Genomic DNA, 13318 nt, shown 5'->3' with positions numbered 1-13318 from the left:
AAGATTATTTTAAAACAAACTAATGCTCTCTTCAATGCCTCCATACAACACCAGGTTAAAGTCCAACAGGTTTATTTGGAATCACTAGCTTTTGGAGCACAGCTCCTTCATCAGACTTCTTACTGTGCCCACCCCAGTCCAACACCAGCATCTCCACTCCATTGAACCTGCCTCCAACACATTTTCAGGTAGTGCATTCCAGCCCCCATAATAATAATCTTTATTGTCACAATTAGGCTTACATTGCAATGAAGTTACTGTGAAAAGCCCCTAGTTGCCCCATTCCGGCCCCTGTTCGGATACAAAGAGGGAGAATTCAGAATGTCCAAATTACCTAACAGCATGTCTTTCGGGACTTGTGGGAGGAAACCGGAGCACCCGGAGGAAACCCATGCAGACACGGGGAGAACGTTCAGACCGTGACCCAGCCGGGAATCGAACCTGGTGTTATGACCACTCATTGTGAGAAAGTTAATTCCCACATCACATCAAGGGAGTTCTGAATTATCAAGAGCCTGGTGTCTTTGTGTAGTATTTATAATTTTTAAAAATAATCTTTATTGTCACAAGTAGGCTTCCATTAGCACCCGGAGGAAACCCACGCAGACATGGGGAGAAGGTGCAGACTCCACACAGACAGTGACACAAGCCGGGAATCGAAGCAGGGACCCTGGAACTGTGAAGCAACAGTGCTAACCACTGTGCTGCCCACTCGGCATGGACGAATATAAAGGAATGGGGTTGGATATTGTCCTCTATCAAACTCACACACGTCAAAAGTCTGCACACACTCTGGGGGCACAAGAACCTGAGGACCTCAGGACACAAAGCCACCACCTGTAGTGTCACTTTAAACCTGCGTCACGTCAAGGCGCGCACTTCAAGACCCCCAAAGCTCACATCAAACTCCTGTGTAGGAGCCGGACTCCTGAAATGCTGGAGAATGCAGGTGTCAGACTGAAGCAAAACTGCTTCAAAAACCACCACCAAGTGACAGGTCACCCTCATTCCTGTGATATTGTGAAGAATGGGGTAAATTGCCCCAACCAATCCGACCACAATATCATAGAACATACTGTATAGAAGGAGACCATTTGTCCCATCAAGTCTGCACTGACCCACTTAAGTCCACCCTATCCCCGTAACCAATAACCCCTCCTAACCTTTTTGGTCACTAAGGGCAATTTATCATGGCCAATCCACCAAACCTGCACATCTTTGGATTGTGGGAGGAAACCGGAGCACCCGGAGGAAACCCACGCAGGCACGGGTAGAACGTGCAGACTCCGCACAGACAGTGACCCGAGGCGGGAATTGAATCTGGGACCCTGGCGCTGTGAAGCCACAGTGCTATTCACTTGTGCTGCCCCAAAGTCATGGACTTTGTTTTACACCATGATAAGTAGGACTGAACTCGTTCATTTAATAGCAACACCTGATCATCCCATCGTCCACAAGGTCAAAACCACTGTCTGGGGAGAAAGTGACAGCTTGATTTCTAGCATGGAAATGTGAGAATGCCAAATGAAATCCACCTTCACCCGAATATAATCCTACCTGATTTGTTCTGCTGTTCAGGGGCCTGAAGTGGAGATACTGACTCTGGTCCTATGGCACAGGCAAGGAACAGATTAAATACACAGCTCCATCAATGGGTGGATGCTATCGACCAGTGGGGATTGTTCTTGCAACCAGTCCGAATCTATTGAACGGTTAAAACCCCAACACATGCTAAAGACCATTTCCCTCCACCCGATTGGTGAAAGAGAGAGAGCAATAATGCATTGTAATTTCACAATAAGGTGGCCAGCTTTGCTGTAAGAAGTTTTTTAAAAAAAATAAAGTGGGCAATCACTTTTTTTGGAAGAATCAAAAAATGGTCATAATAAAGTTCCAAATTATTGAAATATGGGAATGCCATTTAGGCTAGCTGGGGGTCATGCGTGACTAAAATGCCTTTGTCACTGATTGTCACTGTAGCAGAGGTTTGCAGTCCGATGCTGGGTTATTTCTGTATCTCATTGTCCTGCGCTGTCCCCGCCAGGTATTCGCTTCTGCTCAGAACTATTCCAATCAAATAGGGGGCTCGACCCTTCTCACTGGAAGGTAACGTCATCAAAAAAAAAACAGATGAGTTGCTGGTTCAAATACAGCAACAACAAAAAAAGTTTGCTTACTTCGGGAAACTCGGTCTGTACAAAGAGATGTGTGTGGATAAGCTAAATTTAGTAATGCATCGCTGAGTTCCAAAGGGACTGTTCTCTCTGTTCAGAGATAATGAATGATGTGCTGGATTGTTCTTCAAAGTGTTGCTAGATTTGGGGCTGTTTTCGTGTTGCTGGATTCATTCTCTGGACGCTGCCTGTAGTTCGGGTTCTCTCTCCAAGCTACACCAATGAAGAAGGGTTAACAGGTAAGATAAAGTCTGGAGCAGCTCCTCATTCAGGAGGCAATCTCGCCTCCAAAGATTCACTTGACAAACTTGATTCATTTTACAACAGTGCTAACCACGCTGCTACCGTGCCACCCGAAACAAGATGTGGAGATGCCGACATTGGACTGGGCTGGGCACAGTAAGAAGTGAGCCCACCTCTTCGCTCACCTGATGAAGGAGCTGCGCTCCGAAAGCTAGTGATTCCAAATAAACCTGTTGGACTTTAACCTGATGTTGGAATCATTAGCTTTCGGAGCGCAGCTCCTTCATCAGGTGAGTGAAGAGGTGGGTTCCACGTCTTACTGTGCCCAGCCCAGTCCAATGTCGGCATCTCCACATCTTGTTTAGGGTGGCACGACAGCAGAGTGGTTAGCACTGTTGCTTCACAGCGCCAGGGTCCCAGACTTGGTTCCCGCTTGGGTCACTGTCTGTGCGGTGTCTGCAGGTTCTCCCCGTGTCTGCGTGGGCTTCCTCCGGGTTCCTCCCACAAATCCCCAAAGGCGTGCTTGTTAAGTGAATTGGACATTCTGAATTCTCCCTCAGTGTATCCAAACAGGCGCCGGAGTATGGTGACTAGGGTTTTTTGACAGTAACTTCATTGCAGTGTTAATGTAAGCCTACTTGTGACACTAATGAAGATTATTATTATTATTAAGAGAAGGTGCAATGCGATTGTTTTATACTGTTTAAGGAGGATATATAAGGTTTATTTAAAACTGTAATAAACAATACTTTAATTGACTAGCAGAGATGCAAACTGATAAATGTTTGAAATATAACGAACCAGTTAAAATGAAGTAGCGAATTTCTATATTTAATATCAGGCGGACTAATATTTCATCATTTATTTCATCACATATTTTCTAAGAAATTGAAACTTGGTGTTTTAATATTTTTTGTGTGTGGAAAAATGTCAGAAAGTGACACTTATACCATCCTGCGATCTGAAAATCACCCAGTGCTATCATACTGCGAGCCTTTTAACTGGCTGGTGTAAATATTCACCAACAATCACCTGGAAATTCATCACACAAGAAAAATAGGGCAAAAAGTGTGGACCAGTCAAGGGAATGTCGGATGTTATCCCAGGGGAATTATCCTGGTTTTCCGGGTGGAATAGGCTGAGGTTATATCCTTGACATTCATTGAATTGGTACAATGTGTAATTACCTGGATGGGAAGTGCACCTTTTCATAGAACACAAAACAAATTAACTATTTATATTTAGAGAGGGATAGAAATATATATTTTTGACAGCTGTTACATTTGTTGAAAGTTGTGTTGGTTAATAACTCGTGCTGGGGACTATTTGCATTGAATTTACAAGGACAGAAACAAACTATTTGGGCCAACTGTTCTTTGGTGTTTATGCTCCATCAAATAATCTTTCCCCCCTCCAACTCTCCCTACCTCTCCCACCCATTCGTCTAATCCCATAAGCATATCTGTACATTTCATTTATTCCACATGTGTTTATCCAGCTTCCCCATTGATGCCTATTGCCTCAATCATTCCTTATGGGAGCAAGTTCCACATTCTCACCAGTCTGGGTAAATAGGTTTCTCACCAGTCTGGGTAAATAGGTTTTTCCTGAATTCCCTATTCAATTTATTAGTGGCCATCATTTATTTACAGCCCTTGCTTTTGGTATCCCTCATAGAACATAGAACATAGAACATAGAACAGTACAGCACAGAACAGGCCCTTCGGCCCTCGATGTTGTGCCGAGCAATGATCACCCTACTCAAACCCACGTATCGACCCTATACCCGTAACCCAACAACTCCCCCCCCCAACCTTACTTTTATGGACACTACGTGCAATTTAGCATGGCCAATCCACCTAACCCGCACATCTTTGGACTGTGGGAGGAAACCGGAGCGCCCGGAGGAAACCCACGCACGCACGGGGAGGACGTGCAGACTCCGCACAGACAGTGACCCAGCCGGGAACCGAACCTGGGACCCTGGAGCTGTGAAGCATTTATGCTAACCACCATGCTACCGTGCTGCCCCTAGAACTAGAACAGTACAGCACAGAACAGGCCCTTCGGCCCTCGATGTTGTGCCGAGCAATGATCACCCCACTCAAACCCACGTATCCACCCTATACCCGTAACCCAACAACTCCCCCCCTTAACCTTACTATTAGGACACTACGGGCAATTTAGCATGGCCAATCCACCTAACCCGCACATCTTTGGACTCACAAGTGGAAACATCTTCTTTGCAATTGCCCTATCAAACCCATTCTTAATTTTAAAGATCTTAATGAGGTTATCCCTCCAGCCTTCCCTTCTCTAAAGGAAAGGGTGCCGGTTTGTTCAATCTGCTTTCTCCTGCATTGCTATCAGTTGTATGATCCTCCTGTCCTCTGCGTGCCAGCAGGCTGTTGTCTTGGTACAGGTGGGAAAGTACGAGACCGACACTACGAGGACAATGTCTCCAATTCTACACGTTGTGTCCCAAGCCTTTCTGCTGTTGCTGCCTCTGGGTCTATCTGAAGAATTCGACTGGACAAAAGACCATGGTGGATCCTTCTATTACGGGACATTCCCCCCTGGTAAGGGAAAATTTCACCCAAGAAAATGTGGGCTGTTTGTTATGCCTTTATCTACCATTATAGCAAGAGCTGAAACACATCTTTAAGATGCCTAATTGTGAGTTGCCACAGGGTTAAGATGTATCCATTGTGTTTATCACATGTCCAACTTCCCAGGATGTCCAGCTCCTGTCATTAATCTATCATTGATGCCTTCATGAATAAATATATCACAAGCGAACTCTCCGCTTCACAGTGCCAGGGTCCCGGGTTCGATTCCCGGCTTGGGTCACTGTCTGTGTGGAGTCTGCACGTTCTCCCCGTGTGTGCGTGGGTTCCCTCCGGATGCTCGTTTCCTCCCACAAGCCCCAAAAGACGTGCTGTTTTGGACATTCTGAATTCTCCCTCTGTGTACCTGAACAGGCGCGGAGTGTGGCGACTAGGGGCTTTTCACAGTAACTTCATTGTAGTGTTAATGTAAGCTTACTTGTGACACTAATAAAAATTATTGTTATTATTTTGGATTGTGGGAGCTGGATTTTGACCGTTACATTATGCTGTGATTTCCAGGTATTGAAAGTCTGCCGAATCTTGCAATAAGCATCCTGCACTATTACAATCAGAGTTACCTTTTTTTTAAAAGTATTTTTATTAAGCAGTGTTTGCTGAATTTTTCATAATGAGACAGCAGTAACAATAATAACAGAACAAACTAGAGTGAACATTAACATAGTGCAAAAAGAGAATATACAATAACAATTAAATAGACATTACCCCACGCGACCCAGCCTTCCCACACTCTCCCAATGAAGCACTCCCCCCCCCCCCCCCCCCCAGGTTTGCTGCTGCTGCTGCTGACATTTTAATTTTCCCAGAGAAAGTTGACGAACGGCTGCCACCTCCGAGAGAACCCTAGCATAGACCCTCTTAAGGCAAACTTTATTTTCTCGAGGCTGAGAAACCCAGCCATGTCGGTAACCCAAGTCTCTACACTCGGGGGCTTCGGGTCCCTCCACATTAATAAAATCCGTCTCCGGGCTACTATGAAAATGAAATGAAAATGAAAATCGCTTATTGTCACGAGTAGGCTTCAATGAAGTTACTGTGAAAAGCCCCTAGTCGCCACATTCCGGCGCCTGTCCGGGGAGGCTGGTACGGGAATTGAACCGTGCTGCTGGCCTGCTTGGTCTGCTTTAAAAGCCAGCGATTTAGCTGAGTGAGCTAAACCAGCCCCTACTAGAGAGGCAAAGGCCAAGACGTCGGCCTCTTTCGCCCCCTGAACTCCCGGGTCTTCTGACACTCCAAAGATCGCTAACTCTGGACTCGGCGCCACCCGTCTGTTAAGCACCTTGGGCATTGCCCTCGCGGACCCTTGCCAGAACTCTCTAAGCTCCGGGCATGCCCAAAACATGTGGACATGGTTTGCAGGGCTGCCCTTGAACCTCATACAACTTTCTTCTACCCCCAAAAACTTGCTCATTCTTGCTGTCGTCATGTATGCCCGGTGGACCTCCTCAAATTGAATTAGACTGAGCCTGGCACATGATGAGAAGGAATTAACCCTGCCCAGGACCTCTGCCCACAGACCCGCTTCCAACTCCTCATCTAGCTCCTCCTCCCATTTGCCCTTGAGCTCCTCCACCGGGGTTTCCTCCACCTCCTGTAGTTCCTGGTAGATATCTGACACCCTCCCCTCCCCCACCCAGGTGCCGGAGACCACCCTGTCCTGTATCCTCAGCGTCGGAAAGGCCACTACCTGTTTTTTCAGGAAGGCCCGTACTTGCAGATATTTAACGGCGTTTCCTGGCGGCAGATTAAATTTGTCCTCTAGCGTCTACAAACTGGGAAACCTTCCGTCTATCAACAGATCTCCCATCCTTCTGATGCCTGCCCTCTGCCAGCTCTGGAACCCACTATCCAGCCTACCCGGGACAAACCTGTGATTGTTACATATCGTGGTCCAGACCAACGCTCCCTCCACCTTCTTGTACCTCCTCCACTGTCCCCAGATCCACAGTGTCGCCACCACCACCGGACTTGTGGAGTAACGAGTCAGCAAGAACGGCAAAGGAGCCGTTATCAAAGCTCCCAGACTAGTACCTTCACATGACGCCGCCTCCAGCTGCTCCCACGCCGCCAACCTCATCGCCCACTTCCTAATCATAGCCATATTGGCCGCACAGTAGTAGTTGCGAAAGCAATCAGAGTTACATTAACAGAGATTTTAAAATCTTTTTAAGGGAAATAATCTTTCAAAATCTTGATTCTCTAAACTAATTTTATGACACGTAAATTTTGAAGTGTTATTCGGAACAAAGGAATTTTAGACAATAAAAGACACTGGTCCATGGGTGGCTCGGAGGCACAATGGCCAGCACTGCTGCCTCACAGCTCCAGGGATCCGGGTTCAATGTGGGTTTCCTCCGGGTGCTCCAGTTTCCTCCCACAAGTCCAAAGATGTGCAGGTTAGGTGGATTGGCCATGATAAATTGCCCTTTGTGTCCAAAAGGTTAGGTGGGGTTAAGGGGATAGCCCGAGGTGTGGGCTTAAGTAGGGTGCTCTTTCAGTAGGTCAGTGCCGACTTGATGGGCCAAATGGCCTCCTTCTGCACTGTAAATTCTATTTAATTCACCTTTCACCATCCTGACAACCACATGATCCAGCGATAATGGAGTTATTGACTAATCATCGTGATCAATGTCTATCGATGAGTTTACAGCTGACAGAGGTTAGGAAAAGGCCCCAGTGATGGGGAGCTTTATGAACAATATGTCCAAAGTTACCTGTTCCTCACGAGCACTCCTCCGTCGCCACACATCCCATGTCTCAAATTACTGAACTTAAAATGTTATTTTCTGAAAGAAATCTATCTAATTTGTTTTTAAGTGAGTCAGTACTATCTGCTTTCATTATCTCCCTTGGAAGCCTATTCCATAGCTTGGCCACTCGCTGACTCCAGTTCTGTTTCAATGTTATCCCCCTCTTAGAGCACAGATCCTGACCCCTGGATCTACTTGTTCTGGACAAGGTGGAACAGCTGGTCATCATCCACATTATCCAGTCTCTTCAAAATACTAAAAACAGCAATCGGATAATCGCAATCTTTGTTCCAGTGAGAAATGGCCCAGTTGTGTGATCATTTCCCATAGTCCAACCCCTCCTTCATTCTGTTTACTCTGGTCTATATTCGCCTAATAGTTGCAGTATTGCTTTTCATCGCAGAATCCCGACAGTGGGGAGGAGGCCATTCGGCCTATCGACCCTCTAAATGAGCATCCCCACCTAGGCCCATTCCCCTAACCCCACCTTGCTCACATAAGCCTGGACATTAAGGGACAATTTTTTCAGCACAGCCAATCTACCTAACCTGCACTTCTTTGTGAGGAAACCGGAGCAACCGGAGGAAACCCACGCACACACAGGGAGAACGTGCAAACTCCACACAGTCACCCGAGGCCGGAATCGAACGCGGGACCCATGTGTTGTGAGGCAGCGGTGCTAACCACTGTGCCACCGTGTCACCTTTCTACCACAGTGACCAGAACTGTCCACAGAGATCAAATTTAGAATCTGTTATCAGAGCTAGGTGTAAAAGCTGAGACATACACATTTATAAAGAGATTTTACACAATCACCTCAATAAGAAAATATTAAAAATGACAACGAATAGAGCAAGGAATGTTATGAAGTGCAGGAGAGGGGATTATGGATCAGGAAGGTGGTATCGAGCAGGGAGGCGGATATGGAGTAGGGGAGAGGCTAGGGAGCAGGGGAGGGGGTATGGAGCAGGGGAGGGGGTATGGAGCAGGGGAGGGGGTAGGGAGCAGGGGAGGGGGTAGGGAGCAGGGGAGGGGGGAGCAGGGGAGGGGGTAGGGACAGGGGAGGGGGTGGGGAGCAGAGGAGGGGGTAGGGAGCCGGGAGGGGGATATGGAGCAGGGGAGGGGTTAGGGAGCGGGGTAGGGAGCGGGGGAGGGGGTAGGGAGCAGGGGAGGGGGTAGGGAGCAGGGGAGGGGGTAGGGAGCAGGGGAGGGGGTAGGGAGCAGGGGAGGGGGTAAGGAGCAGGGGAGGGGGTAGGGAGCAGGGGAGGAGGTGGGGAGCAGGGGAGGGGGTAGGGACAGGGGAGGGGGTGGGGAGCAGGGGAGTGGGTAGGAAGCAGGGGAGGGGTTAAGGAGCAGGGGAGGGGGTATGGAGCAGGGGAGGGGGTAGGGAGCAGGGGAGGGGGTAGGGAGCGGGGGAGGGGGTATGGAGCAGGGGATGGGGTAGGGAGCAGGGGAGGGGGTATGGAGCAGGGGAGGGGATATGGAGCAGGGGAGGGGGTAGGGAGCAGGGGAGGGGGTAGGGAGCAGGGAGGGGGTAGGGAGCAGGGGAGGGGGTAGGGAGCAAGGGAGGGCGTAGGGAGCAGTGAGGGGGTATGGGGCAGGGGAGGGGGTATGGAGCAGGGGAGGGGTTATGGAGCAGGGGAGGGGGTATGGAGCAGGGGAGGGGGTATAGAGCAGGGGAGGGGGTATGGGGCAGGGGAGGGGGTATGGAGCAGGGGAGGGGGTATGGAGCAGGGGAGGGGGTATGGAGCAGGGGAGGGGGTATGGAGCAGGGGAGGGGGTATGGAGCAGGGGAGGGGGTAGGGAGCAGTGAGGGGGTATGGGGCAGGGGAGGGGGTAGGGAGCAGTGAGGGGGTATGGGGCAGGGGAGTGGGTAGGGACCACGGGAGGGGGTAGGGAGCAGGGGAGGACGATGTGAGGGAATTAATCGGGAGAGATGGTCTAGTCGGGAAGAGGTGTGAGACTGGTACAAATACTGACTGGTCCCCACCTGTGAGAACAAGTGGATTTGTTTCTAATCCATCTGCTTCCTGGACTCAATTTGCTGCACTTTACTGGAAATTATTGAAAAGTTAGATTTGGAGTGAAAGTTGTATCGTACAAACTAACATTCTGATATGGAATCCATCAGTTGGCTGACATCCACCTCAGAACAGTCTTGTCATATTTTGTTCAGTGTGTGGACAAACTGTTGTGAAACACCAAGTTTAATTATTGTGTTGGTTTCAGGTTTCTCCTGGGGAGTGGGCAGCTCTGCTTACCAGACAGAAGGGGCCTGGGATCAGGATGGGAAAGGACTCAGTATCTGGGATGTTTTCACCCGTATTAATGGAAAAGTGCATCTGAATGAGACAGGAGATTCTTCCTGCGAAAGTTATTATAAATTCAAGGTAAGAACTCACGGGCCAGAGTTTTCCGTGTCTGGGCCGGGAATGTACCCAACCTGGAAATGTGTAAAATCTGGCGAGAAGGCGGTGGGAGCGTTTCCTGACATCGTCCTGCACACGCACAAGTCCTAGCTCGGGGGACACATGGCCAAATTAGATGCATGCCTGCCGACAATTAAAGGGCCAATTAAGGCCATTAAAAGTCCAATCAACAGAGTGATCTTACACTGCCTATATTATTTGTAGCTTGTCATTTGGGCAAAGCAGGTGGGTGCCTAATAAATCTGTTGCATTTCCTGATCCAAGGTCAGGATAAAAGGCCCCAGTCTCTATGGTAGAGTTTGTGGATGTTTTAATGTAGAGTTTAGCTTGAATTCCCGAGTTATTGTTTAGCATTTAAGGCATGACTTACAGCACTTCAGGACTTCCCTGGAAAGTTTCCCTTGTTTTTTTAAATTTAGAGTACCCAATTCATTTTTTCCAATTAAGGGGCAATTTAGTGTGTTCAATCCACCTACCCTGGACATCTTTGGGTTGTGGGGGTGAGACCCAACGGGGAGAATGTGCAAACTCCACATGGACAGTGACCCAGAGCCGGGATTGAACCCGGGACCTCGGCGCCGTGAGACTTCAGTGCTAACCACGGCACCACCGTGCTGCCCCCCTGGAAGGTATTCTTGAGGATTGGATGGCAGTGATCCATCATCTGCAAGGCACTGGTCCCCTGCATCTGGGGATAGTCTACTCTGCTGGTGGGACCTCCTCTGAAGAGGAAGACAGAGAATCAAGAAGGAGAGGATGCAATAGTCCAGGCAGAGACCTGTGAGAGGCAAGGCACGGGTTCAGTTGGTGCAGGGTAAGGAGGGAGGCCAAGGCAGGAGGAGATGCCAAAGACTCCACTGCCCAGCGGCTAGCGTATACAGGCCATGAAGCACTGGCCTACAAATGTTTGAGTCCAGTCCCGCAGGAGCATCGCCTCTCCAGGGCCACAATGATATCTCTTTGTGAAATAAGTGATCCTGAAATTTCCTCCAACTGTGTGGGTGGTCATCCTGTGCCAATGATGTTGCCGGTCACATTGGCTCTCAACTTCTACATCTCCTGTTTGTTTCAGGGCTCAATGGGGGATTTGTGCTCCATTTTGCAATCAGCCACACACAGTTCCCGCTTTGCCCAGTCACCTAACTGGACGAAACATTACATGCTGGGCAGTCCTTAATTGGCCACTGAGCAAAGTATCATGTTAGCAACACAATCTTGAGCGAGAGCAGATTTTTTAAACAATGTTGCCATTTTTGGGATGGTCAATATTGCGCTAATCACAGTGTTAGAAAGATCTGGAATAGAAAGAGTTAACGTGGGACTGAGAACAGTACCGCCCACTGTGTGATCTAAAGAGTTGTATGATCTGAGTCTCGAGGGCAGTGATGGACAGAGATGTTTGTAGAGGCAAGCATGGAGACAGCTCTCAGCTTAGACCTTAGAATGTACATCGTTACTAGAGGCTAATAAACACTTACTGTTAAACTATACAAGACTCAGAACCTCTTTATGAGACCTATTGAACCACACACAGCATCTTACAACATGGTGCCAATGAAGGATGGACCACAAAATCCCCCAAAGTGTGGAAAAGTAAAGAAGCTGCAATGTGACCTGATGGAAAGCAGCAGGAGTGAAGGCGCCAAAGGAGATTGTCAGAGAAGAGCAGGGTTGGAAGCAGAGGCAGAAATAAAACTCCACATTGCAACCATGTTCCAAGCCGGCACCTGACCACATGGCGACCAAACTCACTTTCATCAAAAATTATACATCATGGAAAAAATAATTGTCAGTTAAAGTACCCAGTAAAATCCAGGAATTGATGGTGTCACGACCTGGAAATACTTAGATAGTAGGGAAGACTCCGAATGCTCAATCCAGGGAGTCACTGATGAAAATTTAAAAACACAGAAATTGCAACGTCATTACTGCAGGAGCCCACTAAACGGACAAGCACGGGAAATCTCATTGGGAAGAAGTTTATGGCAACACCACCATGGATTTCCTCATACAACCGGAACAGGCCCTTCAGCCCTCCCAGCCTGCGCCGATCCAGATCCTTTATCATTTAGTGTTATACACACTTTTTATTTGAAATCATATGGATCAAAATCTACATCAGCAGAGAAGTTTGGGTGTAATTAAAATCCAGGCAGATGCAACATTAGCAACTTTGGAAAAGAGATTCTTTAGAAACATGACAGCAGTGCTTCAGTTGTAGACAAGAAGACAGAAGCTGAACAGGTCAATACGGTGTTTTATTTGGTAGGTCCAATAGCTGATGACATAATAGCTTGAAAAGGAATAAATTAATCTTTATGAAATTTGATTAAGTTTTAAATTCATTTGAGACTATTTATAAGCTGAGCAGGAACAAAATGCTTGGAAGAGCAAAGTTTAACAAATGTGTCCACCAGCCAGGAGAACCTGCTTATGAGCTGTACAGAATGGCTGAAGGCCGGGTCTATGGTGAAATCAGAGCTAATCAGGGACAGGATTGTTGTCAGAGTGGCGGATGATACACTTTCAGACATGCTTCAAGCTAAGGAAGATTTGAAAAGGCCATTCAGATTGTTGTGCAATCCGAAATCCATTTACAGCACAGAGCCATCTGAAGGGACGAAACTATGGTACAGAGCAACGGCCACTATCCAGCTAGTGAAACAGCAGAGGAACCCCCGGGGACACTCCAGGCCAAGGGAAGCAATACCCTAACCGACCACTGGAAGGTGGGCCAACATGCCAACATTATGGAACAAAGTGACCAATCCTGCAGCCTCAGCACAGTTTATTTTCTCATTACAGCTGCATAGGGCACTTCGGAAAGCTATGCAAAGCCAACATAACCAGATGCACAGATGATTCCCAAAACCATTGACCAGGTACCACGCCGAGGAAATACTGCAATGCCTCTTGGGTGAGGTCAAAGATCAGAGGTTTTAGTTCTGAAACGCGGGCACCTCGGTTAATGGTCTTCTGAACAAGGGAGCCAGTGCTTCTCAGACAAGGAACCATGGCTGGAGATCCAACAACTGATGCCACCCACAACACAGTTGTACGGATTTGTAGCATCAACCTACTGGTGAAAAATACTC

General features: G+C 48.0%; 1 protein-coding gene across 4 annotated transcripts in view; it reads left to right on the top strand.

Annotated features, from left to right (window-relative positions):
* The first annotated feature begins 2254 nt into the window (after positions 1-2254).
* Positions 2255-13318, top strand: part of LOC119974200 (lactase-like protein) — a 75993-nt gene continuing 64929 nt past the window's right edge. The window contains exons 1-3 of one of the 4 annotated variants that reach the window (XM_038812927.1): positions 2255-2413; positions 4819-4996; positions 10024-10184. In XM_038812927.1, the coding sequence (XP_038668855.1) occupies positions 4873-4996; positions 10024-10184 (285 nt within the window). In that variant the 5' untranslated portion in view covers positions 2255-2413; positions 4819-4872. Of the gene's footprint in view, positions 2414-3020; positions 3046-4818; positions 4997-10023; positions 10185-13318 lie in introns of those variants that run through there. The other 3 variants (XM_038812925.1, XM_038812923.1, XM_038812926.1) reach the window with 3 other exon arrangements.

Source organism: Scyliorhinus canicula, chromosome 12 (genome assembly GCF_902713615.1).
Source record: "Scyliorhinus canicula chromosome 12, sScyCan1.1, whole genome shotgun sequence".
NCBI lineage: Eukaryota > Metazoa > Chordata > Chondrichthyes > Carcharhiniformes > Scyliorhinidae > Scyliorhinus > Scyliorhinus canicula.
This window is presented reverse-complemented; position numbering and strand designations above follow the sequence as displayed.